Below are 23,900 nucleotides of genomic sequence, written 5' to 3'. Positions count from 1 at the left end.
GACACAGCTAAATCTCTTCCAAGGAAGTAGGAGCCTGTGTTGTGACTCTCCTATTTGTTGAGAGAATTCAGACTACTTCTGACTCCTCTCAAGGGAAGGATGGGTTCTGGATGCCACTTCAAAGATGGCTTGCCATTTTTCAAGAAACTGATGGAGGTAAAATGCAGAAAAAATTCTTGGTAAAGGGACCAGAACTAGAGATTTAGTCAAAAAAAGTAAAGACTCAGCAGATTTTCTACTTCTTATTCTGAGGCACACTGTCATGGGGCTCTGACGGTTTAGACCAGAGCAGAGGGCACCATGGCTCCCTTTTCTGCCCCCATGCCTCAGTTTTCTTCTGCTGAAAACCACAGCACTGGGGCAAAGAGGGCAGCAGACACTGAGGTCTTTTCTCAGCATGAAGGTAGAACATGAGTTGGGCCATAGGGATGGCTTTACATCATTTAGATAAAACCCATGTTAAGAAACAAAATTTCCCCAGTCTGGAAAGCAATTTAAGTCACACATATTGAAAGTACTGAGAACTCTAAGTGTGGGGGATCTTTTCTGTAAGTACTTAGGATTTTCTCTAGAGGTTTGGCATCAGAATGCTGCAGAGCTGTCATGTGGATAGATACTGCAATTTAACAAAGTTTCCAGGCACATTCATAAAATTTTTGGCTGTGGCCTCCTTTTATTGTTATGATCTTGCACCAAAGGATCTAGAGATTTTCTTAGTCCTTCACCAAAGAGCAAAACTACATGTGGTGAAAGAGTAGGAGAGCTTATGCACTGCCAATACGTAGGGACCAGTGGCTGGGAAGATGATGCTGTTGTACATCAGTGCAACCCACAAGTCCAGGAGCTGCTGTACCACAGGCAGCAACAATCTCTCACACCAGCACAGACAGATCCTGATCACTGTAAGCCAAAACCAAAATTGGAAACGGAGTTGGCTCCAAAGCTTTTACACACCTCAGCTTCCCAAGTCCTTTCTGGAAAAACAGCTGTTCGGCTGGTTACCAAGAGGAAATGATTGGAAACATTCCCTCAAGCCTGTGTGTGGGTGTTTGATAAAAAAAGAAGAGCTAAGAAGTTGTTGAGCTGAGCTGCCATTCCAGCTATACTGCTGCCTCACACAGCCCCTGCTGCAGCCATCCCACCTGCACTCAGCCCCTGCAGCACAGGGTCTCATGTATGACTGGCTAGTCACAGCTCTGCAGGGAGGATAAGGATTGCAAGACGGTCATGTCACTTTTAGTTCTGACTGTGGAAATAACAGTCATTTAGTGATACTGCTTGAGTTGAGCCATCTAGTACAAAACCTAATTCTCTCACTGCTTCCTCATTGTAGTACCCACACCAAAGGTGCAACATAATGTGTAATATCATGTAAATTTAAAAAATGTAAAAAGAGCAGTGTAAAGACACACACAGGTAAAGATAATTCTGAGATCAGAAGACTATTGCATTACAGTTCCCTGTTTAACACTGGATGTCTCATTGGTCTTGCTCCCTAAGTGAACCTAACCTGATCATCCTCAGTTTCGTGGTGGCTGGAGATGCTGATTGACATTATGTTATGTACCATGGAAACTAAGTGAGAGATAATCTCTCCTCTGAAAAATGTACAGTTTACACAATAAAAGATTTAAGAACTAGAATTCCAGAGACACTATTTATATTGATCAGCAAACCAGTGATGGGACAAAGAATTAGATATATCTTTCCAGATTTCTATTCCAAAGCCATCATTGCTCAATACCCCTAGAAAACCAGGTTTGGTTCTTTATCTAGAAGTTCTCTAAATGTAATAGGAAAACTATAAAGATTAATTTAAAAAATAAAAATCAGTAGATTACTTTATACTTTTGTAGCAAACTAGATCACAATAAAATTAAGATGTGCATGAAGGTTTTCTTCCTGAGAGAAGTTTTCTGTCCATTTCATGCATTAAATAAATTCCACCTTACACATTTTCAGGACAACATGATTAGAACAGGACTGGGAATTTCTGCTGCAGATGTTCCCAAACCTTCTGTAACATGTTTCTCTACTCTTAGATTTGTTAAGTTAGAACCACAACAGATCCTTTATGAGCAGATGAAAACACATTGAAACCTCTGAGGAGGCAATGATATTCAGGACTTTGCTAAGACTCCATGGGGAGAAGACATTATATATCTTTATGTTCTGAACAGGGTCAAGTATACTGTTGGCAAATCAGGATAAAATTAAACAATCCTTCACTTTCATGGACCTTCTATGAACTCTCACTTTTAAATGGAAAACTAGAGTCCCCTGTGTAAATGCAATGGAGACAAAGCCAGACTTCAAAGTTTGACTGTGGATTCAGTGAAACGTTTGACAGTAAAAGAATTGAGCAGTTAGATGATAAATTTAGACAGCTTTGGCTCCAGATATCACCAGCAGGAACACAAAGTGGCACATTTCACTACTTCAGCTTTCAGAAGACACATGAGATGACTTAAGGTTAATCAGCAGACACCAGCAGCAGCTCCTCACCTTAAAGCTTCCAGAGAAAAATGGTAAGCCAACCAAACCCAGCTGCCCCCATCTTGATGAAAGCCTAATGTTGTGGAGAAATGCTTGTAGATGTTATGGATTCAAGGGAGCAACCTCAGGCTGTGCTTTACTCTTCCTGACCTAGATTGCATATCAAATAAGGAGAGAAGCGCACAGTGGTGATGTGCATGTGGCTGACACCAGGTGGGACTTTGATGCTTGGCTCAGGTATGACCAGAGTAAGTCCCTGGGAGTGTGCAGAACCCAGCTGATGAAGATCAATGCTTGATCACCAAGGCTTGCAGTCTGCGGGTAAGTTTCACCCTCCATCTGTTTTGGCTGGGGAAGTCAAAGTGGACTATTTCACACGTCTCACCCCAGTTCTGTGCTGGTACTGATGTTGCACAGCCAGGCAAATGTCACACGCTGAGGTCCTGTCCAGTTGAAGGGCACAGCTGTGTGCTGAGTATTTAACACAGCTCTGAGCAGCTGTCTGGCCAAAGATGAGCCCAAAAAGAGGCTTATGTGACTGACATAAAAAGAGTGAGAAAGTCCAGTAAACACAGTACTTTCATATCAAATTCATTTGGTGAACACCCTGTATCAGTGCTATCAAAGGGAGATAGCACTGCATAGCACTGCACCATTTCCTGGGAAAACTATTTTCCACAGTAATACTCAAAATGCAGAAGGCTACCTTGGCAGTCTTTGCACTACCCAAACGAGTGACTTTTACTCAGTTAGCTTTGCATATTTTTACGGCATCTAGGATCACAGCCCAGTAAGACAAAAACTTTAGCATCAGTACAACTATACTTGTAACAACAATGGTATATAAATTGTCAGGGTTTTTTTTACTGTATTCAGCAACCTTGAGCCAGACATTACCATGTGTGGCACTGAGAAAAGAAAAATAAGTTCACCATAGTCTCGACTAAAACTATGCTTTTGTCAGTGTCTAGGAAAAAAAAAAAAGAAAAAAAGAGGAATAATAAATGTTCCTTTATCTCATCTAAAGCTCAGAAAATAAGTTACGAGACGCTTCACTCTTGCCAGGTTGAACTCCTATCCAAAGAGAGGAAAATGTTACAGTTCATGTTTTTGACACAAGAAAGAAAAGCAAATAACTCAGCTTGGCAGAAGAGATATGAAAACTGGATTAATGACAAATTTGATATCAAAATTATATTTTTCTGATTTATATTCTTTGGGAAGAAATAAAAAAAAAATTGTTGTTGTTTGCACTTCCAACATGTTTCAGTTATTTCTCAGTCTTTTCCATGAAAGTCATGGAAGAATAGTCCACCAAAGAATTAAATTTTAAACCTTTCTTAATTTAGAGAATTCAGAAGTTCTACTTTACAGCAGACACTCTAGATTACTCTGTAAGATAGAATGACAACAACCATTTTTGGGTTCCCTAGGGTAAAATACTCTGGGTCTTTCTATAGCTTAGAGTGTAAATAAGAAAATACCACAGCTATGCCCTTAAATATCATGTGGTACAAACTACAATTAAATAACTGACAACTATGGTAAATGACAGCTGCACTGTGTGTTACTGAAATCAGTTGTGAGTGGTGTAAGTACTGTAAGTGGCACTAGTGTCCTATCACGCTGTATTGATTTACTTGATTTAAAGTTGTTAATTTTTTGCATTCTCAGGGTGCTCCCTATCTCAAAACAGCTCTGATGACTTCTGATTCGTTATTAAAACAAAGTTCCCACATCATAAGCCTTATGAGCTCCATGATCAGCCATTTTTTCTCCCTGCTCACAGCTCTCACAGCTGTAGCTGGGCAGCTGCAAGGACCAATGAGATTTTAGACTCAGCTACAACTGTAGGGGAGGGGATCAGATACCAGCTCAGAGAAGCTTCAGGAGCTCTGGTGGAATCAGACTGAGACAGTGTGCACCGAAAGGGGAGCCAGTGGGGAAGACGACCAGCCTGGTTGAACAGGGAGATTTTAAAGGAAATTAGGGAAAAAAAGAAAGGTTACTGACTATGGAAAAAAGGGCTGGCTACTCATGAAGAGTTTAGGAATATAGTTAGGTCATGTAGAAAGAAAATCAGAGAGACAAAGGCACACTTTGAACTCAATCTAGCCACTTCTGTTAGGGATAACAAGAAGTGCTTCTACAAATACATCAATAGCAAAAGGAGGGGCAAGAAAAACCTCCATTCTTTGTTGGACATGGGGAGGAACATAGTCACTAAAGATGAGGAAAAGGCTGAGGTACTTAACACCTTCTTCACCTCAGTTTTCAACAGTAAGACAGCTTGTCCTGAGGACACTTGGCTTCCAGAGCAGGTAGACAGAGACAGGAAGTTGAATAACTGCCCCTGTAATCCAGGAGAGAACAGTTAGCAACCTGCTGAGCCCCTTGGATCCTCACAAGTCTATGGGACCAGATGGGATCCATCCTAGGGTGATGAGGGAGCTGGCAGAAGAGCTCGCCAGGCTGCTCTCCATTCCTGGCTCACTGGGGAGGTCCCAGATGATTGGAAGTTGGCGAATGTCACGCCGATCCACAAAAAGGGCTGGAAGGAGAAGCCATAAAACTACAGGCCTGTCAGCCTGACCTCAGTGCCTGGCAAGGTTATGGACCAGATTATCCTAAGTGCAATTACACTTCACCTACAGGATGGACAAGGGATCAGACCCAGCCAGCACAGGTTTAGGAAGGGTAGGTCCTGTCTAACCAACCTGACCTCCTTTTATGATCAGGTGACCTGTCTGGTGGATGAGGGGAAGGCTGTGGATGTGTCTACCTGGACTTCAGCAAAGCCTTTGACACCGTCTCACACAGCATTCTCCTGAAAAAGCTGGCAGCCCATGGATTGGACAGGGGCACTCTGTGCTGGGTCAGGAACTGGCTGGAGGGTCGGGCCCAGAGAGTGGTGGTGAACGGTGCTGCATCCAGTTGGCGGCCGGTCACCAGTGGTGTCCCCCAGGGATCAGTGCTGGGCCCAGTTCTGTTTAATATCTTTACTGATGATCTGGATAAGGGGATTGAGTCCACCATTAGCAAATTTGCAGGTGACACTAAACTGAGGGGGGCGTGTTGATCTGCTGGAAGGCAGGAGCGCTCTGCAGAGGGACCTGGACAAGCTGGAGAGATGGGCTGATTCCAACGGGATGAGGTTCAACAAGGCCAAGTGCCGGGTCCTGCCCTTTGGCCACAACAACCCCCTGCAGCGCTACAGGCTGGGGACAGAGTTGCTGGAGAGCAGCCAGGCAGAAAGGGACCTGGGAGTTTGGATTGACAGGAAGCTGAACAGGAGCCAGCAGTGTGCCCAGGTGGCCAAGAAGGCCAATGGCATCCTGGTCTGGATCAGGAACAGTGTGGCCAGCAGGACCAGGGAAGTGATTCTTCCCCTGGACTCAGCGCCGGTGAGGCCACACCTGGAGTACTGTGTCCACTTCTGGGCACCTCAGTTCAAGGAGGACATTGAGGTGCTGGAGTAGGTCCAGGGAAGAGCAATGAGGCTGGTGAAGGGACTTGAGTACAAGTCCTATGAGGAGAGGCTGAGGGAGCTGGGGTTGTTCAGCCTGGAGAAGAGGCTCAGGGGAGACCTCCTCACTCTTTACAACTCCCTGAAAGGAGGTTGTAGCCAGGTGGAGGTTGGTCTCTTCTCCCAAGCAATCAGCAGTAGGACGAGGTCATGGTCTTAAGCTCTGCCAGGGCAGGTTTAGGTTGAATATTAGAAAAAATTCTTTATAGAGAGAGTGATCAGACACTGGAATGGGCTGCCCAGGGAGGTGGTGGATTCACCGTCCCTGGAGGTTTTTAAGAAGAGACTGGATTTGGCACCTAATTCCATGGTCTGGTAGCCACAGCGATGTTGGATTAAGGGCTGGACTTGATGGTCTCAGAGGTCTTTTCCAACCTGGCCAATCCTATGCTTCTATGACTCTGTGATTTCACCCCACCTGATTCCCACACATCAGATTTACCAACCTAGTCTTTGCCCTTTCATTGCACAAAATACGTGGCAGTGTTTCGGAGGCACCACTCTCACTCTGCTCCCCAACAACATCACAGGCTACAGATGGGATGGAGTGTGCAATGGCACAGGCTGCCCACATCCATGCTTCCCTTCTGAATTACAGGTCAGTATGAACTTTTCAAATCCACACTGACATAAGCAACAACTACCAAGATTTATGTAGGAAATATTTGGCAAGGTAGTTCTCCCTCTCTTTCTCCCTCTGTCTCTCTCCCTCCCTTCCTCTCTGCCCAGGTGCAGCAGGGTCAGTCCTGGCATGCACTGGCAGGACATGGTAACATTTCCCAAAAAGCAACAGAAAAGCCTGAAGTCCCAGCAGATCCTCAGTTTCCAGCCTGCCGAGGGTTTGTCTGTTACACAGCTGCAAGGTGAAGGCTGTGAGTCTTCCTGATTTATTCACTTTAATTAAGGGACTGGTAATCCCCCACCTGCCAATTCAAGTCTACCCACATACACATTTACTTGGTTATTTCATACATAAAGCTCTAAATAAAATGTCTTTCTTGTTGTTCCTACTTTTTAATGGATGCAGAGAACTATTCTGTCAAGAACAAAACAAATGCTCCACTAAACCCATCTAAATGGACAATTTGTTTCTTCAATGCAACCTTTAAGTAATAAAGAAAGAATAAACATAAAATTCTCTGAAGAAATAAAATGAAAACACCCTTAAAAAACCACTTGTCTGAGGCCTAGTAAGATTATAAATGCAGATCAGACATTTACAGAAAAATCTCGCTCACCAAATCCACTTTCAGAGACAACCTGGAACCAGACCACCTGCTTGTGTAAATCAGCAGCATCCTTATAGTAATCATAGCTATTTACACCAGCTGAGGATCTGACCAGAGCAGCAGGCAAAAAGGGGAAGAGAAAACTCTAAGAATCTGAGAAGGAGCAGGAAGTGGCCTGCACAATGATAAACTGAACTCACAAGAAACTGAACTAAATCAGCTAACAGTGATATGAGAAAAAATTCAAGGTGTGCCTCTCTGACCTATTAAGCAGAGTGGAAGAAATAATGGATGCTTTTTATTCACAGTCTGAGCTGGGGAGGGGAAGATTCCTAATTATATCATCACGGATTGAGTGGTTTGATCCAAAGGAAAACATTTTATTTTCATGTATTTTTAAACAAATATTAATATGTTATTAATTTTTTGCCATTTCCAAATTATCTTCAGTACATAAAAGTAGTTGTTAAATTCAGCAAAATCTGTGAATTGTGTTCACTACTTTTGACACTTTTAGTGGTGTCATAATTTGCTGGGGTCAGGAAACCAGACTTGAAAGTTTCACTTACATGCACTGGGTACTGGCAAGAGAATGTCAACTCATCAACCAGTGCAAATGAGTATTATTCAGATGACTGAAATGGAGTTACTCTGATTTACAGTCCTGGAGCTGGGGGTAAGCAGTGAACGCGCAAAGAAGTCAGCAGCTCTTCAGCCAGCCCAAGCAAGACCTCAGAGCTCCCTGCCATTGCCAGAGAGCAAAGGAAAATGCTTTTAGTCCTTTACCAGAGTGCAACGATCAGTGCCTTCACCCAGGCAACATAATTCCTGTTACCTTTTTTCCTTTCCTAGTCACACTTTTTGAACAAAATCTCTACTACTTCATAGAGCTAGAACACAGATTTTGAAGTAAGAATTTGAAATTAAAATACATAGGTTACCATTTATAAAATTACTCAGAGGCTATACCATTTGTGATTTTTTCAAAACTAATATAATCCCTGTTACTGATATAAACACATATATAGTTTCAGAGCCTTATTTCAAAATTCACCTAAAATCTTGTCAATAGCAGAGTCCTGTACATGGTATTTGACTTTGGCGGTTTTCTTCCTCCACCTCTTGAATCATCTGAAATATTTCCATATGGCTATAAAAAGACTGCTTTTAAGAAGCAAGTCCTGAAATAAATGCCAACTAGTCATTAAAAGCCTAGGAATCAATTAGGTATGTGCTGAGTTCTTCACATTCTTCAAATACAGGTTGCTGTTATGTCACGATGCAGAATTTTCAATCTTTGAATACTATAACAATTAATGAAGAATTCAAGGGCAGCAGAAGTCAGCTCATGATGAGCTGGTTCCAAAAAGTCAGATCGGCAACAGCACTTTGCTAAAAGAAATACTAAAGGAAAAAAGTCAAGCAAACTATAGGCTTGAAAAAAGATAAACAATGAAAAGAGAAATTTAAAAAAACAGGGATTTATTTTCTTAGTTGAGAATGTACAGAATGGATGTAGGGGTTAATTTATTTCTCCCCAAAAAAAGGTAAGAACTCAAAAGCTGCAGCAACTATTAGATATTAAAAAGTTTGAAGAGAACGTCTTTCTACCAAAATGTAACACATGGCTGATTATGGGGAAGCCTGAAGACTGTATTTTCTCTCAGAAACTAAAGGAGTAGGAGGCAAAGACTGTCAAAGCACTTGATGTTACCATAAATATCTAGGGTTAGTGGAAGTACATGAAAGGTAGTATTACTCTCCAAATTCAACAGTATCATCATAGTAGCAGCAATATTGTTAATATAGAGTTACTTCCAGCAGACTAAGATCAAGACTCTATTACGGTATGTGTTAACAAATCTAATGGTAAACAGACTGTAGTCCTAGGAGACCATGTATTGAATAAATATCACCAAAATAATCTAAATTACCTTGGGATTCAGATAAAACATATAATTCAGAGAGACTGGGCACTGGATTGCTTTATAAGGAGAATCAATACATTTGTCATTACTCATATTCTTTGTATCTCAAATTGTGGGTAGATCCAAAATACCACTTGGGCATCACATTTGTACTACAAGTCTGGCAGAACTCCTTAAATTCACCATAAATCTTCCACCTCTCTTCTTGGGTACCTGTGAGCACCACACCTTCTTCAGGGCTTTACTCTCACCTTCTCTGCCCCATCCCACATCCAGGACATCCAAAATACAGACTGATTGGACACAAATTACTCCTGATTCCGTGTTTGTAAGAGACAATAGTCATTTTCTGGTAGATTAAAACTGCTTTTCATCAGACATGCCATGGATTACTGCATACTGTGACAGAAGTCAAAATGTTGATAGTTTGATTTTCTGTGCATGCAGAATTATATATTCACAGTCCTTTTTTTGAGATTCTGCATACACAGCTAAGACACTTCTGCATGCATGCCTCTGGTGATTTTTTTCTTCTAAATGAGTACATCTATGATTAAATTATAATAGTTTTCTACTTAGCATTCTTAATGTTTAGACTGATTGATAGAAGAATATATTTTACTCCCATTACTTGAAAAAGCTCTCTTACTGAAAGTAAACAGTGATTAAAGAAACTATAAACATTGCTTCTGAATTAAAGCTATTTCAGCTACTTCTTTCGTAGAAACTATGGAAAGAAGTGAGGCAGATGGGGCGCTGTTTCTGTATAAAATCTGCTCATGGTACAAATAATTTTTAAGTGTCTTCGTATTTTAACAAGAAGTAACACAATTATCAGGATAGGTCTGGGTCTCAATATGTTTTACTATGCCCCTCACTTCATTACCAGCATAAATAAAAGAAACCAGACAGAAACTCAAAAACCCAAACCACAATTAAGTTGCAATTAGTTCTTATGAAAGACTGTCTTATTATAATAACCTTTATTCTAGATCCTGCTTGATTATTGCAGAAGACAGCCAGGTGCTTAAGCACATTCCAAACAAAAAATAGAAATCTGAACAGAAAAGCCCCCTCCGTTCTTGCCAAGCAGAATTAGAGGAGGATAGTATTAGTGGATGTTCATGTAGACTGTCTCTTAGGACATGATCTTAGTCTTCTTGAAACTGTGCTAGTTTCATCAGTAACAGGACTGGGGTTCAATTTTTCATGTTGGATTTTGTTTCTGTGATTCTTTTCTTCTCATCCCTTTTTCATAGTTGGGAAATATGTAAACCATATAAACAGATGAGATTTTGCTACACTAGTTAACATGCTGATCAATCATATCTGGTGCGTGAGCCACCTCTCCCTTCCTCCCCTCATTCCATAATCACACAAAGAAAACCATCAGACTGTTTGTATATCATTGGTCACAATGACAAGCAACACATTTCTCAATTCACTCCCCTCTTTGAACATAATAAGGCCTACACAAGGTTTTTGCACCTAACAACTGTAGATATACAATTCTAAAAAAACCCCTAAACCTGGTGCTGGTTTCTGCTGTGCAGTGTAAGATCTAGGACAGACGTGCCCACAGCTTCTTCGAAGTCTTCCTCCTGGGTTGGCAAAGGAGCACGCCACAAGTGCCTGGGGACACCTTCAGTGATGTCTCTTTAAAACACGGCTGTTGCTCTTAAAAGGTACTATGGCAGCGATTTGTAGTCCTCAGGATTCAAGGTGTTTCCTGAGCTGGGCACCATATGTTTATGCAAAACCCTTCTGCAAAAGCTGCCATAATGACAACTGGCAGGATAGGAAAAAAACCAGAAAAGGGGCACAAAAAGCAGATCACTGCAACAATGATAAGTGAAAGGAGAATATATAAAAAGCAAGTCACTGCATATTCACATCCATTACAGTTTGCCAGTAGGTCTGAGAAAAAGGAAAAATTTTAATTAGACTAACTGCATTAAAAAAAAATCAAAATGCCTTTGGGCACAAAGTGTTTTCATTGATCCTCTCTTTGCTGTGGCCAATTCACATTGGTGAGGTTTGGAAGTGGATTTTTTATGCCAGACGAGGGAGTGCAGGAAGGGCAGATGAAATACATTCTCCAGATCACTGGGACCAGAGCTTGTCTGCTGGAAGTGAACACCTTGAGGAAAATGGAGAAGGGCTACAACACTTCTGACTTAAACAACAGGCTTCCTTACTGCATGTCAATGAGATGTTAGGGCTGGACTCCATTTTTTAAAGAAGTCCCTAAGTAGAATCACACCTACTTTAGTACAAGTACTTTATAACAGAAATTAACACACATATATTACAAAGCTCTTCTAGCAGCTGTGATGCTGCTGTGCTGTAAAGATGCTTACGAAAGACATCACACTGCTCCCTGCCTTAAAAGCTGCTAATAAAAGCAGACATTATTCTAAAGTGCATTCAGAGCACGTGGGGGAGCAAAATCAATGCTTGGTCAAACAGATCAAGAAAAACAATTTCTTGGCAAAGTGACTGTGAGTTTCAGACCCCTATGTGCCCTGTTCAAATGCTACTAAAGTCAACTCAAAAACTCCCTTGGGCTTTTGATAGAATCAAAAACCAAGAAAAAAAATGAAATGCAAAACCAAAACCTTGACCAAAGCATATTTTAAATGCAAGCAATACACACCTCATATTCTCTGGACACTGTTTTAGTATGTGAATTAGATGAAGGTGCACAAGGTCCCTTTAGTTGGTGTACATACTAGTGAGAGAATTTTGCCAACCATCAAGATTGAAAAAGAAATGTCACTTCTGTTTAATGTTGTCTGAAAGAGCTATAGCTTCTTATATTTAAACATCAAAGGAGTTTAACATATCCCAGCAAAACTATTAATCTTTAAAGGCAGAATAAAGCTGGTATTATTCAACACAATGAGAGATTGAAGATTTCTCTGCATTATCTTAGACATTATCAGTAGTCTCTGTCCATTCAGAAGTATGAGCACATGCTTAAAATATTGAAAAAAAAATGCATTCCAGCAGTGGCAACAGTATGAATGTAATCGACTTTTTACTTTGATTCTTTTGAAGGAAAAAGGCTGAAAAATGGGCTTGTATTTATGGCAAAATCAGTGCAAAAGTAGTTGGAGAAAGAAAGGAATAAAAAATGCTAAAGCTTTCTTCCAAAGTGACATCTGAACTTGAAAATAAAGATTCAATTACTATTTATAAAGTTGTGTTTTCAGTAGACCTTTTCATAAACCTGTAAAGGAACACATCCTCCAGCATTAATCATCAATAACTTGTATTTCACCACTTTTTCTTTTTTTTTTTCATTTTTGTGAATGGCTTATCACTAGAAAGTGGTTTTTAAAAACCTATATTAATCTCTACATTTCTTTAAAAAACTTCCAACATTTTCTTTAAAAAATACATAAAATACTGGCAAACAAATTAAAGACAAGGGAAACACTGGATAGAACTGATACCAAAAATTACTAATCTTGTGTAAGCATGATACACTATGTAAGAGAAAGGACTTTCTCCTCTTCAGGATACAATTTTTTTATGCAATATTCATTCATTTCTGCTAGAGAGAAACCATAAACAATGCTATTTTGTTCTTCTTAACTCCACCACCAATATGTGAAAATCTTATGCATACTGTTGTCTTACATGTATTTATATTCTGCAATTGCATTTAAATTACTCAGAGCTTTTTTCTTATAACAATCAGGCTCTTCTGCAACATTTTCGATGACATTTTCCACATCTGGATACGGCAATTATGTTAGGGAAAGAGACTTAAACTGACTAGGGACCCCTAGATCCAAACCTGATTGCACTCTTTCCCGCACTGTTTGCTTCAGCAAAATCTTTGCATAATACCAAATTTCCAGAAATAAAAGTTAACAATTGGGATTAAAAAAATTTATTGTGACAATCAACAAAATTTATGGAGCACTAAGATAAATAATTTCCCTAAAAGAAAGAATTTCTGCAGAGAATAATCAAGTAGGAACAAAAACTCAGAGCACCATTAAGTTCTTTAACTGTGTCTTATATGCATCACTGATGCAAAAACTGATGAAAACTACTATGAAAAGGAAACTGGATAAGGGAAGACAAGAAAATGAGACTTACTGTGCATGTCTCATAGTTGCTCTTAAAAGTGCTAATACACACTAGTAGTAATACCCAGACAGGTCTTGGGAAACACAAGACTACCCTCATTCAGAAAGTCCATCGCTGAAGATGGAATAATATAGCATGAGGAAAAGAAGTAAAATTTGGGATCCCCTATTCTCAAACCTCACTGAAGAGGTGTTTTCAGGGCAGTTTTGTGACAACAGGCAGCAGTTAGCTACCTAATAAATAAATACCAAATCATTATCTAAATCTGTGATCTACAGGTCATAATCACAATGTCATTAAAAAAAGGAAATAGAAAAATGGGGACAAAGGATAACTATTGATATATATCCAATAATCAACAAATACATTATTGTCAGATAAAGAGTTCATAGATGATAAAGCCGAAAGAGAGCATCATAGGCTATAGTCCATAGCCAAAATATACTAGGTTAGAAACAATAGTTCTGCTAACAGCAGAACAAATGAAGATTGGTTACCCACTGTCTTTTTTTTGCTCAACTTCTGAACTGAATTATGCTGAGATATTCTGTTATCTCTGCCTTTCTTCTTACGAGTCTTACCTCATAGCATTTGGTAACATCCCAAAGATCACTTCAGCAAAGAGGTCTTAGAGATGTTATGGCTGCAGTGTTTCACTGATCTCTTCAAGGCCATGCAGTAAAACACTGGTAGAATCAGTAGAATAACCTCACACGATTAGCAAGCACCTGACCTTCAAGAGCTCATGGTGAGCATTTTCCCAGGCCATTCCCACTCTCAATTTAAGACTGAGTGTCTTAATAAGAGGGATCAGAGAGATCTATGGGAACTAGATGATGTTAAAATTGCCTTTCCTAAACCTTTAGTGTGAAGATTAGAGATCAGGAGATAACTGACAAAATGTGTATATGTATATATATGTGTATATATACACATATATTTGGGGTAACCAATACCTGCACATGGGAGAGAGATATGGCACTTTGACTACTTACTGGGAAACATTAATAACCTAACACAGAGGTATCTGCCAGCTTGATTCCAGCAGCAGTATGAAGTGCATGTTCATGAATCTGATTTCTTCTGGATAACTCCAGGGATAAGGAGCAAAACTAATTAAAATGACAACAAAAAAGTAATGGAATTATTTCTCCACTAAATTCAGGTATGAATTTAATTCTCCAAACGGTGTGTCAATGCTGCACTCTGAGAAGGACGTAACCAGATCTCAGGGGCTGTACATGGTATTTAAAGTATCTTTCAAATTAGTAAAATAATGAATGGAAAAGGAATGTAGAGAAAGGAGTTCTCAGCTGCATTAATTTCTAACCTTGTCTTTTTCCAAAAATTTTTATATAACAAAGCAGTTGACATCTCTTCTTCAGTTTCATCCAGTGTGACAGCATATTTATGTGTTTGACAGGTATGAGAATCATTACTTGTCATCATTCATTATGGATACCAACCACTTCTCCTATACTCTGCTTTGAAAGCACACACATACCAAAAAAGTAGAAAAACAGATCAGCAATTATATCAATTTATTCCACTTTGAATCCTAAGCATTGAAAGGAGCACATCTGTCAATGCTCATTCAGTTGATGGAAAAGGTCGACGTATACAGAAGGAGTAGTTGCTAACAAAATATTGTCTAATCTTTCTGTCTTGGGTAGTTTTAATGTATCCTTCATATGGAACCTACATTTAGAAAAATGGAATGTTCAACTCAACAAAACAAGGCAATTAGAATATAAGATAAAGAAAGAAGGGTTAGAATAAACAATCTAACAGTTTTGGTGGCAACACTGCAAAGTTTTGTGCAATCCAGACAATTACTTAAAACAGCAGTAGTAGCAGCAAATGTGCAATAAACATGTTTATTAGTGTGAGGGGAGGTTTTGTTTGAAGTCTTTTTTGTGAGGTTTTTTTTTTTCTCCAAACTGTCCATTTAACATAAATAAAGGAAAAAATGCCAATTTAGAGGACAGATATGTACAGTTCAGTTATAGGAGAGATAGTTTTCTGTGACCCTCTAAAAAAATTCCAGGATTTTTCATTTGCAGCAACACCTTGGCATTATAATGTGTGTCAGAGAAAACTTCTATGAGACCCAGCAGCTGCTCCTTAATATTCTGAAGACATTCGGATCAAAATTAGTCAGAAATATAACACGGAAAATATACTTTTTTAAACCGATGTTTTCATAAGTTCGTATTCACTAAGTAGCATTTTTGACCTTGAGAGGTAGCTATTCATAGAGACTAAGGTGAAGGGAGTTCCTGTATTTTGCCAAAGGGATCTGAAGTCCCTCAACAGCACTTGGTGAAACTACTCATGCCTCTGAAGCTGCATATGGACCTAAAAGTCTGGAAAAAGACAAGTGTCACTGTATTCTATTTGTTTTCTAACAGGCATGAATAATATATGCAAAATTCACTCTCTCCCTTCTCAGGATTATTTGTCGTAGTGGAGATAAAGTTGTGTGCGTTTGATTGCCTAAAATTAAGTAATGGGCTATACTGTAATTATAGCTCGTGCCCTGCAGAAGAGCTCTGCCCAAAGAAGGGGCTTTGGTTTTCTGATTTCAGGAACAAATATGACCTTTAAGGAAAGCTTGCTTTGTTCCAAAGGTAGAAAGAACTTTAATAAAAATTACTTTAAATTTTATTACTCATGTAAGTCCTTAAAACCAAACATATGACAAACATTTATTTTAAAAGGCCATTTGCTTGCCTACTTTCCCTCATTCAAGAGTAAGTTGCAGAGTCAACAGTGTGCCAAGCTGACAGAGTACCAAGCTCCTTACCGAAGCAGTTGTCACAAGCCTTGTACAAGTGTCACATTTCTGAGGACTGAAAATATGAATATTCTGCAATATTAAACAAGAAGAAAATTGAGCAAATCACCAAACCTGACAGTACAATGCTCACATACTTCTCTGTACAATTTTTCACATAATACAACAGCAGCCATTAAGAAATTGTCACTTCCAGGCAGTGAGACATCAAAGCTTTGCTGAACACTCCATACCTGGGATAATTAATTTCAATTAATAGCTGACAAATGCTGAGCTTTGCTGTATCCAGTAAAGTCAGATATATATGACAAAAAATGTACTCATATGTAGAAAAAAACCAGGTAGTCCCTTCCATCTCATTCACTGGCATTCTATCACCATATTTCCAGCCCATAGTGTTGGCAGCATCTTTTTACTTCATGTCCTATATTTGTTATGCCATGCATAAGCTGTACCTGTTCTCTCACAGCCAGCTGTATAGCTGAGATGCAGCCTAAGCTGTCATCTCTACCTGTATCATGTGGACTTGTGCGCTGTTCATATCCATCCTGAAACCTCCTGCAGACATCATTTTCCCAGGCCTGTGCCTTTGACCACATCACCTCATCTGTACATCGCTTACTGACCAACTCTACTCTGCCATATCAAATACATGGTACTTGTCCTGCCTTCCAAAGCCTGTATAATTTGTCATGGCTCACTCACAACTTCTTATGTGCTTCAAACTGTTGATGCCTAAACTATGACCTACGATCTGCGACCCTTGACCATCACAGTTAGTCTGCTATTTAACTTACAAAGATGCATCTCCCAATCAGCCCCTGAAGAACTCATTTATGCTTCTTACACTCTTCTGCATATCATACCCATGGAAACTTTACAGTGACCAGGTTGGACCAACTGTTGATTATTACACTAATTTGTTTTAGAATCATAGAATGATTTGCATTGGAAGGGACTTTCAAAGATCTAGTTCCATCCCCCTCCATTGGCAGGGACATCTGTAATTTGATCAGGTTGCTCAAGGCTCTTTGTAACCTGGCCTTGAACACTACTAGTAGTGGGATACCAACAGATTCTCTCAGCAATCTGTTCCAGCACCTCACCACCCCCATTTTAGGAATTTCTTCCTTACATACAATATAAACCTATGCTCTTTTCAGTCTAAAACCATTGTCTCTTGAATGGTCCCTATAGGCCCCGGTAAAAAGTTTCTCTCCATCTTTCTTATAAGCCCCCTTTACGTGTTGAAAGGCTACAGTAAGGTCTCCCCTGAACCTTCTGTTCTCCAGGCTGCAAAACCCCAACTCTCTCAGCCTGTCTTCACAGGAGAGGTGTTCCACTCTCTGATCATTTCCAGGGCCTTTCTCTGGACTTGTTGTAACAGACTCATGTTTTTGTTTTTCTTTTTTGGGCTCAGGGCCTCAAATCTGGATGCAGTACTCTAGGTGGAGTCTTACCAGAGCAGAGCAGAGCAGAGGGGGAGAACCACCTCTCTCGACCTGCTGGCCACACTTCTTTTGAGGCAGCCCAGGATATGGCTAACTTTCTGAGTTGTGAGTTCATCCTGCCAGGTCATGGTCAGTTTTTCATCCACCAGTACCCCAAAGTTCTTCTCTGTAGGGCTGCTCCCAACAGTTTGTAAATTTAACCTGACACCATTTGTGTTGGATTCCACCTGGTCAGAGTAACCTCTTCTTTTTTCATTCTCACAGTATAAGGACAAAGAAGATGTCCAACTATATCAATGGCAGAGGATAAGACTAGTTTTTCTTTGGGGAGTGTGACCGAAGCAAATTCAGGATTGGGATGTGAACATGCTGACGAGGGTCATATCTTTGCTGCCTGAAAATAAGGCACGTCACTAAACCTGTCACACAGTCTCCATTTATATTCAGTGAATTCAGAATCAATTAAGATGTTTATCTGCTGGCAGGCACAGCTGAGTTGTCTCACTTTGGTATGCCTATTATTTGATATGGCAATTCTCACCTTGAAGTAGGAGGCTGCAAGCAAGTGCATGGGGCTGTTGCTTTCTCCAGTTCCTCTCTGGGGACTCTGGGGACCACCTATCCCCCTCCACTGAGGACCTGCTCACACCTAGGCAAGGACAAACAATTTTCTTTGCTTCAGTCTCCCTCATTACAGCTCAGTTCCTTGACCAAGACCATCACTGCATCTGATATGACTGAGAGGGCCCTGGACCTCAGAGACTGCTGCCACAAGGTTTAATCAGCTACCAGAATTTAATATCAATTCTATAATGACAGCAAGTCAGATTTGAGGAAAAATTAATCAGCTTCCTGGTCTGTCTGCCCTGCTGTCAATGTGCTGACCTCGGGCTTCTCACACAAGAATTGAATGGTTTGTATTAAGTTTTAGTAAGAGGCAGAGACGTAAACCACCTCAGCAGTGCTTTGATCACGCCTAACTGGGGATGACAGAAATTTTAAAAAGATTCACCGTTCCTTTTGTTTTGGACAAGACCACGTTTCAACTTTTTTTCTTCCTCTTGGCTAACTCAAAACGAGAGACATAGCACTTGTGCCTGCAATAAACATTTAACATAATCTGTTACAGGCACTTGACAACACTGACAACTTTACCTGACTTTATAGAAGTGTGTTGTTTATGCCTCCTTTCCAAAAAACAGAAGGTTTGATTATGTGTTCTCACCTATTAGCACAACCTTTGATACTGCAGGTTCCTTACTCAAACCCTTGTTCCTTACCCAAACCCTCCTCAAACTAGCACACCTTAAGAAGAACAAAGAGGTTAAAACCAGTAGGGGTTGATTTATTTTTTTTTCTCTGCCACCATTTGGTGCTGCTGTGGCATCACAAACCTTGGCTCTTTGTCTCATTTTTAATAAAGATAAATATGATGGCCAGCCCCAATGCTATGTGATCACTCTTTACATAAGAAAAAAACCATTGGCATATATTTCAATTTCATGAGACAAAGTGCCTAGTTCATCTAAAATCTCTCCTGGGATGTGTATCAGAGTTACCTTGCCCCGCAATATCCAGCTGTAGATAAAGCCCCTGAGCGCTTACACAGGTTAGAAACAGACCTAAATGAGGCACACACAAAAAAAGGACCCCCACCATCAGTGACCTCTGCTGTCTGGGTTTAATGGTAAGAGTGTGATTTCCAACTTCATGCTACCAGTTTTGGGTATTCTGAGTACTATGATTTGGGAGTCAGGAATCTGTAAGGAGTGAACCAGAGACCTCAAATGCTGTAGCAGCCAATGATGCATGGGCGTGTGCTTCAGTTCTTGTGCTGGAGGCAACACACCTCACATGGGGCTTCAAGTCACCCACCACTTGGAGAGGGAGGAGTAGAGTGTAGCACTGCCTCCTGAGCAGTCACTTCTTCCTCATGGGCACTGGTAAATACCATGCTTCCCCTACACAAAACATCAATATTCTTCACTACTCAGTCAGCTGAGATGTCATAGAAAGCACATTCAGCCTTGTGTTTCCCATGGAAGCCCTGGATTGATTGCGGTGAAAGTCTTCTTCAGCCTTGACCAGGAGATGCTCCATGTGACTGTGGCTGCAGTCACAAAGACTCCGTGGAATATCCACTAAGCACAGACAAACACACAGCTTTTCTGTTGTGTGTGTAAGAGGGGCACAACAAAACCTGTTTGTTTTTTTTTTCAGAAATTCAGCCCCTCATCCACACCACCAACCACCTGACAGATTTCAAGTGTCCATCAAAATACAGAGAAGTTACAGATACTCAAAAAAAAGTCATCACATTTACCAAGATCAGAAAACAAACATTTTCTTCTCCAATTTTATTCTCAGAACTTCCTGAAATTTTCTGGTCATCATTTTCCCAGAGAAAATAATTAAAATAATATGGTTTAGGGCAGATATTCATCTTGGAAAAACTCATCCTAAGCTGTCAAAGTGTACCACAGCCATTAATCTTGGGGGAAAAAAAAAAAAGAAAAAAAAAGAAGGGAGTGAATGAAGTCTTCATCTTCATAAGAGATGTTATTCTTAAGGGTGCTTAATGGGACTGTGAGCAGACCTGAGCTAACCTGATCCTGCCTTCCAAAACATGCCCCTGCATGGTGGGTGGTGTGCCAGCCAGCCCTGGAATGTGCTGAGTGGTGACTGTCCCTGGGGGCATGGTGGTCAGCACCTGAGCTCTCTCTCCAAGCACAGAATTAAAAAGATAAACTCAAGGCCATGGTAGTTAATCAAGTCCAGCTTTAAAGGCAGATGGATATGAGCAGTAATCCTCCAGATATTTTTTAACAGCACTATACATATTTGTCAAGGAGCTTCCCTGATTCATCTCTACCATAGACCCCATCTGCTTTGGTGTGACACAAGGGTTTATCAGCACTCCTCCTGGAAAAGTGTGTAACCGTGTCATGGCTCATCTCCAGTAATACAGACAGACCCTGAAAGACTCACAATAAAACTTTAATCTCATATCTCATAGTACACTTGTTTTCCCCCTCAACTTTCCTTATTCCCTCTCACCCTCTCTCTACCCATAAACGCACACAACTCATGAATGCAATCTTGTATAAACTTTAAAAAATAAGACACAACGTGAAATGCTGATCATATTATGATATTCAGATTTCTCAGATTAAAACTGAATAAAATGAGCACACATCCACATAGAAACAAGGAGGTGAACACAGGTACTCCCAGAGAATACAATTTTAACTGAAAGATGCCTTCATATTTCACTCCTGCAAGAATATAGTTCTAAATGTTATAAGTAGAAAAACCTGCATTACTAATATACCTTTCTGAAACTCTTCAGTCACTGATGCTTTTGCCCCTGAAGGTCAATCATTTAAGAAGACAATATTTTGTCTTTTCAGAGCACTATATATCACAAGCAGCGTTGAAGAAAGAACTTCACTGAAAGCCCTTGATGAAACATTCCTCTGAAAAAACCTAAAAATCAATAAAATCTTTGAAGTGTTGTTCTGAAGTACAACTGGTGTCATTTTCTGATGTGCCAGCATAAAACTCACTTCTGAGAAATTTTTGAAGAAAGAAATAAGTAGGATTTGTCTTATATGACAGGAAAGCCACAATAAAATCAATACAAAATGTGTACCATCTTTTAGATAAGTGCAGTAAACAATTCAAAAAAATTAATGACAGACAAATTCTCAAATTCAGTGAGGTATGTGTTCCACATCTACCTGGAATTTTGGACTGGGGGAAGAGAGACCTGAGCTCCCTGTTCCCAGGATTCTGACAATTGTCTTGGAAAGAAAGAGAGTTGAAGTGGTCTGCTGGTAATGCCTGCGGCCTCCCCTACTTTCCCACCAGCACCGGTGTGGCTCAGGAAGAGGACACACACCCCACAGGAGAGGCCACACCCAAGCCCACAGCAGTCTGCTACAGCAAATATGAAAGTCAGTCTGTGCTTAATAAATGGCAGGTTTTAACAGCATGCATCATTACTGTTAATTGTACTTGAGCTCAGCAGGGCCCATGCCCATATTGCACAAAAGCAACAAGCTAGTTTGTACAAAAGCTAACAAGCTTTAGCTCCCACGTGTGCAAAAGCACATTGTGTACTTGGCACAAACCCAAGGAAATTGTACAAAGGTGAGGGTCGACCCCTCCCCCAGACAACTAGTGACAGGGCAAAAGGAAATGGAGTTAAGCTGCACCAAGAGAGGTTTAGGTTGGAAATTAGGAAGAATTTCTTCACTGAAAGAGTTTCCAAGCATTGGAATGGGCTTCCCAGGGAAATGGTCAAGTCACCATCCCTGGAGGTGTTCAAGAAAGAACTGGACATGGCACTTAGTGCTATGGCCTAGTTGGCAAGGTCTTTTTCAACCTCAATGATTCTATGAATCTGTGATTTGCACCAATGACCTCCTTAGGTATTTATTCTACCCTTCACTAGAGTGCTATGATATTTATGGAATTGTATAATTCTAATTAATCCTAATCAATAACTAATAATCACAAAGTCCACACAGGCCAGTAGAGTAATTGGGAATCACTGATAGGGCTGCAAAAGACTTTGTCATCCTTTCTTACATAAAAATTGTTAAGATACAATGTGCAATTCAATGTGTACAGCTCACCATTTCTCTTCAGAATTTCAGTGACATCTTCCCCTGTTTCCAGGACTATCGCATCACTTAAAGGATACTCATAAGCATCAAAGTAATGTTTCAGCTAATTCAAATATCACATTTTTATGTTGCATTGGTAAGAAATGTTGTTGACTTAAGATGGTATTTTTTGTTCATGTCTCCACCTTAAGTTTTCATACACTTGTTCTTCTTCTTTTTTTCTTTTAAAACCATAATTTTTTATGTGCTCCAGCATCTTTGTGAGATTGCTATTCAAAAGACATTCCTAGAGTGAATGTTAAAAGAAATTAGAAGATGAGACTTGTGCCATTTTCTCACAAGCATCCATCAAAAGGTGAACAAATCAAATACTCTGAACACTTCCAAGGGACTGTGGGCAATGTCCACAATGCCCCTAAGTACCGACCACTGCCCTGTCTGTGTCTCGCAGCTCCTGCCTCTGAAGCCTCCCGCTGAAGAGCTGCTTCTACTCCCCCTTTTGTGTTTCACATCTTTTTTTTATTTTGAAACATAATTCAGCACCACTCCCACACTGAAACAGTCTGTGCAACTTCAGAATTAAATAATTTGCAGTACACAAAGGCGCCGGCAGCATCAACATGTCAGTGAAACACCAGGCTTACAACAAAACACAGTGTCCCTCCCTCAAGCCAGAGTCATGTCACTCTGACTTCAGGCAAACATTAATGTTAGGAACTATTAACTTTGCTAAGTTAATTATGCATTGAGTGTTATTCTTGGAAATAATTTTTTTTGTAATCTTGCACTGTATAATGTTATACTCAGAATTCTATGATTTTCAGAATGGTGTAGAATCAGACTTTGAACACAATCATTACAAAACCAGAATAGCCATCTTTATATTTCCTCAATTTGGAGATAAATAATTGCAAACAGTAGAGAAGAAACAGATAGGCAATCACAGCAAGCAGAATCAGATATGGTCTCTGCTTAAATTGTTGCTGACTCATGTCACCAAAACACCACTTGTGCCAAAAATGAGACAACATCCCACTCTTCCATGAGCTATGAAATGTCATGCAATCAGAAAAAATGATAGGAATTATGCTGATATTATCATAAAATCTCGAAGTTTTAAATTATGAATGTCCTAATGTCATGACTACCAAAATAGTACAGAGCTAATTTGTAAAAGAGAAGTGTCCACACAGGCATTCATGGATCTAGTAAGATCTCCAGGGTCATGCTTTAGAAGGGCTTTCAGTACCTTCTAAATGATCTTTAAATGGCTAATCTTTTAATGATCTCTAAATACCTTTTACAATCTTTTGCAATATTAGAGGGTCCTGACATGGTTAATTGACAACAGCTATTCTGAAGTCATGTGAAAGACCTCTCAATATCCCCATTCCCGTTCATCCATAATAATGGGCTCCAGACTGCACTAACAGATTTTGTGCCTCAGAACAGTTCCTAAAGTGTTCAAAATAATCAGTGTAATTACTCTCCAGGTACATACATGTTTGGGTGATATAGGGGATCTCAGTGTCTTTTACCCCTTTTCATTCTCCTGTGAGGCACAAACCGTCTGCATATCTTCATTAATATATTGCAGGTCACTAACCTGGAAATGCAGCCTCAAGTGAGAGGGAAACAAACAAAACTTTCTGAGACATTGGCAATTAGTTTTGAAAGATTATGTATATCTAGCAGGCTTCCAAAAAAAAAAAGAGAAAAAGGAAAATGTTGCCTCTGT

The 23,900-nt window shown here is 40.0% G+C and overlaps 1 protein-coding gene across 5 annotated transcripts in view; it reads right to left on the bottom strand.

Moving 5' to 3' along the window:
* Positions 1 to 23,900, bottom strand: part of PDGFD (platelet derived growth factor D) — a 149,342-nt gene that overhangs the window by 70,072 nt on the left and 55,370 nt on the right. Inside the window, exon 1 of one of the 5 annotated variants that reach the window (XM_032680869.1) lies at positions 14,279 to 14,303. The exons of the other annotated variants lie outside the window; for them this stretch is intronic. Within the exon in view, the coding sequence (XP_032536760.1) occupies positions 14,279 to 14,288 (10 nt within the window). The 5' untranslated portion in view covers positions 14,289 to 14,303. Of the gene's footprint in view, positions 1 to 14,278; positions 14,304 to 23,900 lie in introns of those variants that run through there. 5 annotated transcript variants of the gene reach the window in all.

Source organism: Chiroxiphia lanceolata, chromosome 2 (assembly GCF_009829145.1).
Source record: "Chiroxiphia lanceolata isolate bChiLan1 chromosome 2, bChiLan1.pri, whole genome shotgun sequence".
NCBI classification, from domain to species: domain Eukaryota; kingdom Metazoa; phylum Chordata; class Aves; order Passeriformes; family Pipridae; genus Chiroxiphia; species Chiroxiphia lanceolata.
Note: the sequence above shows the minus strand (reverse complement) of the source record. Positions and strands in the feature narration are given on the sequence as shown.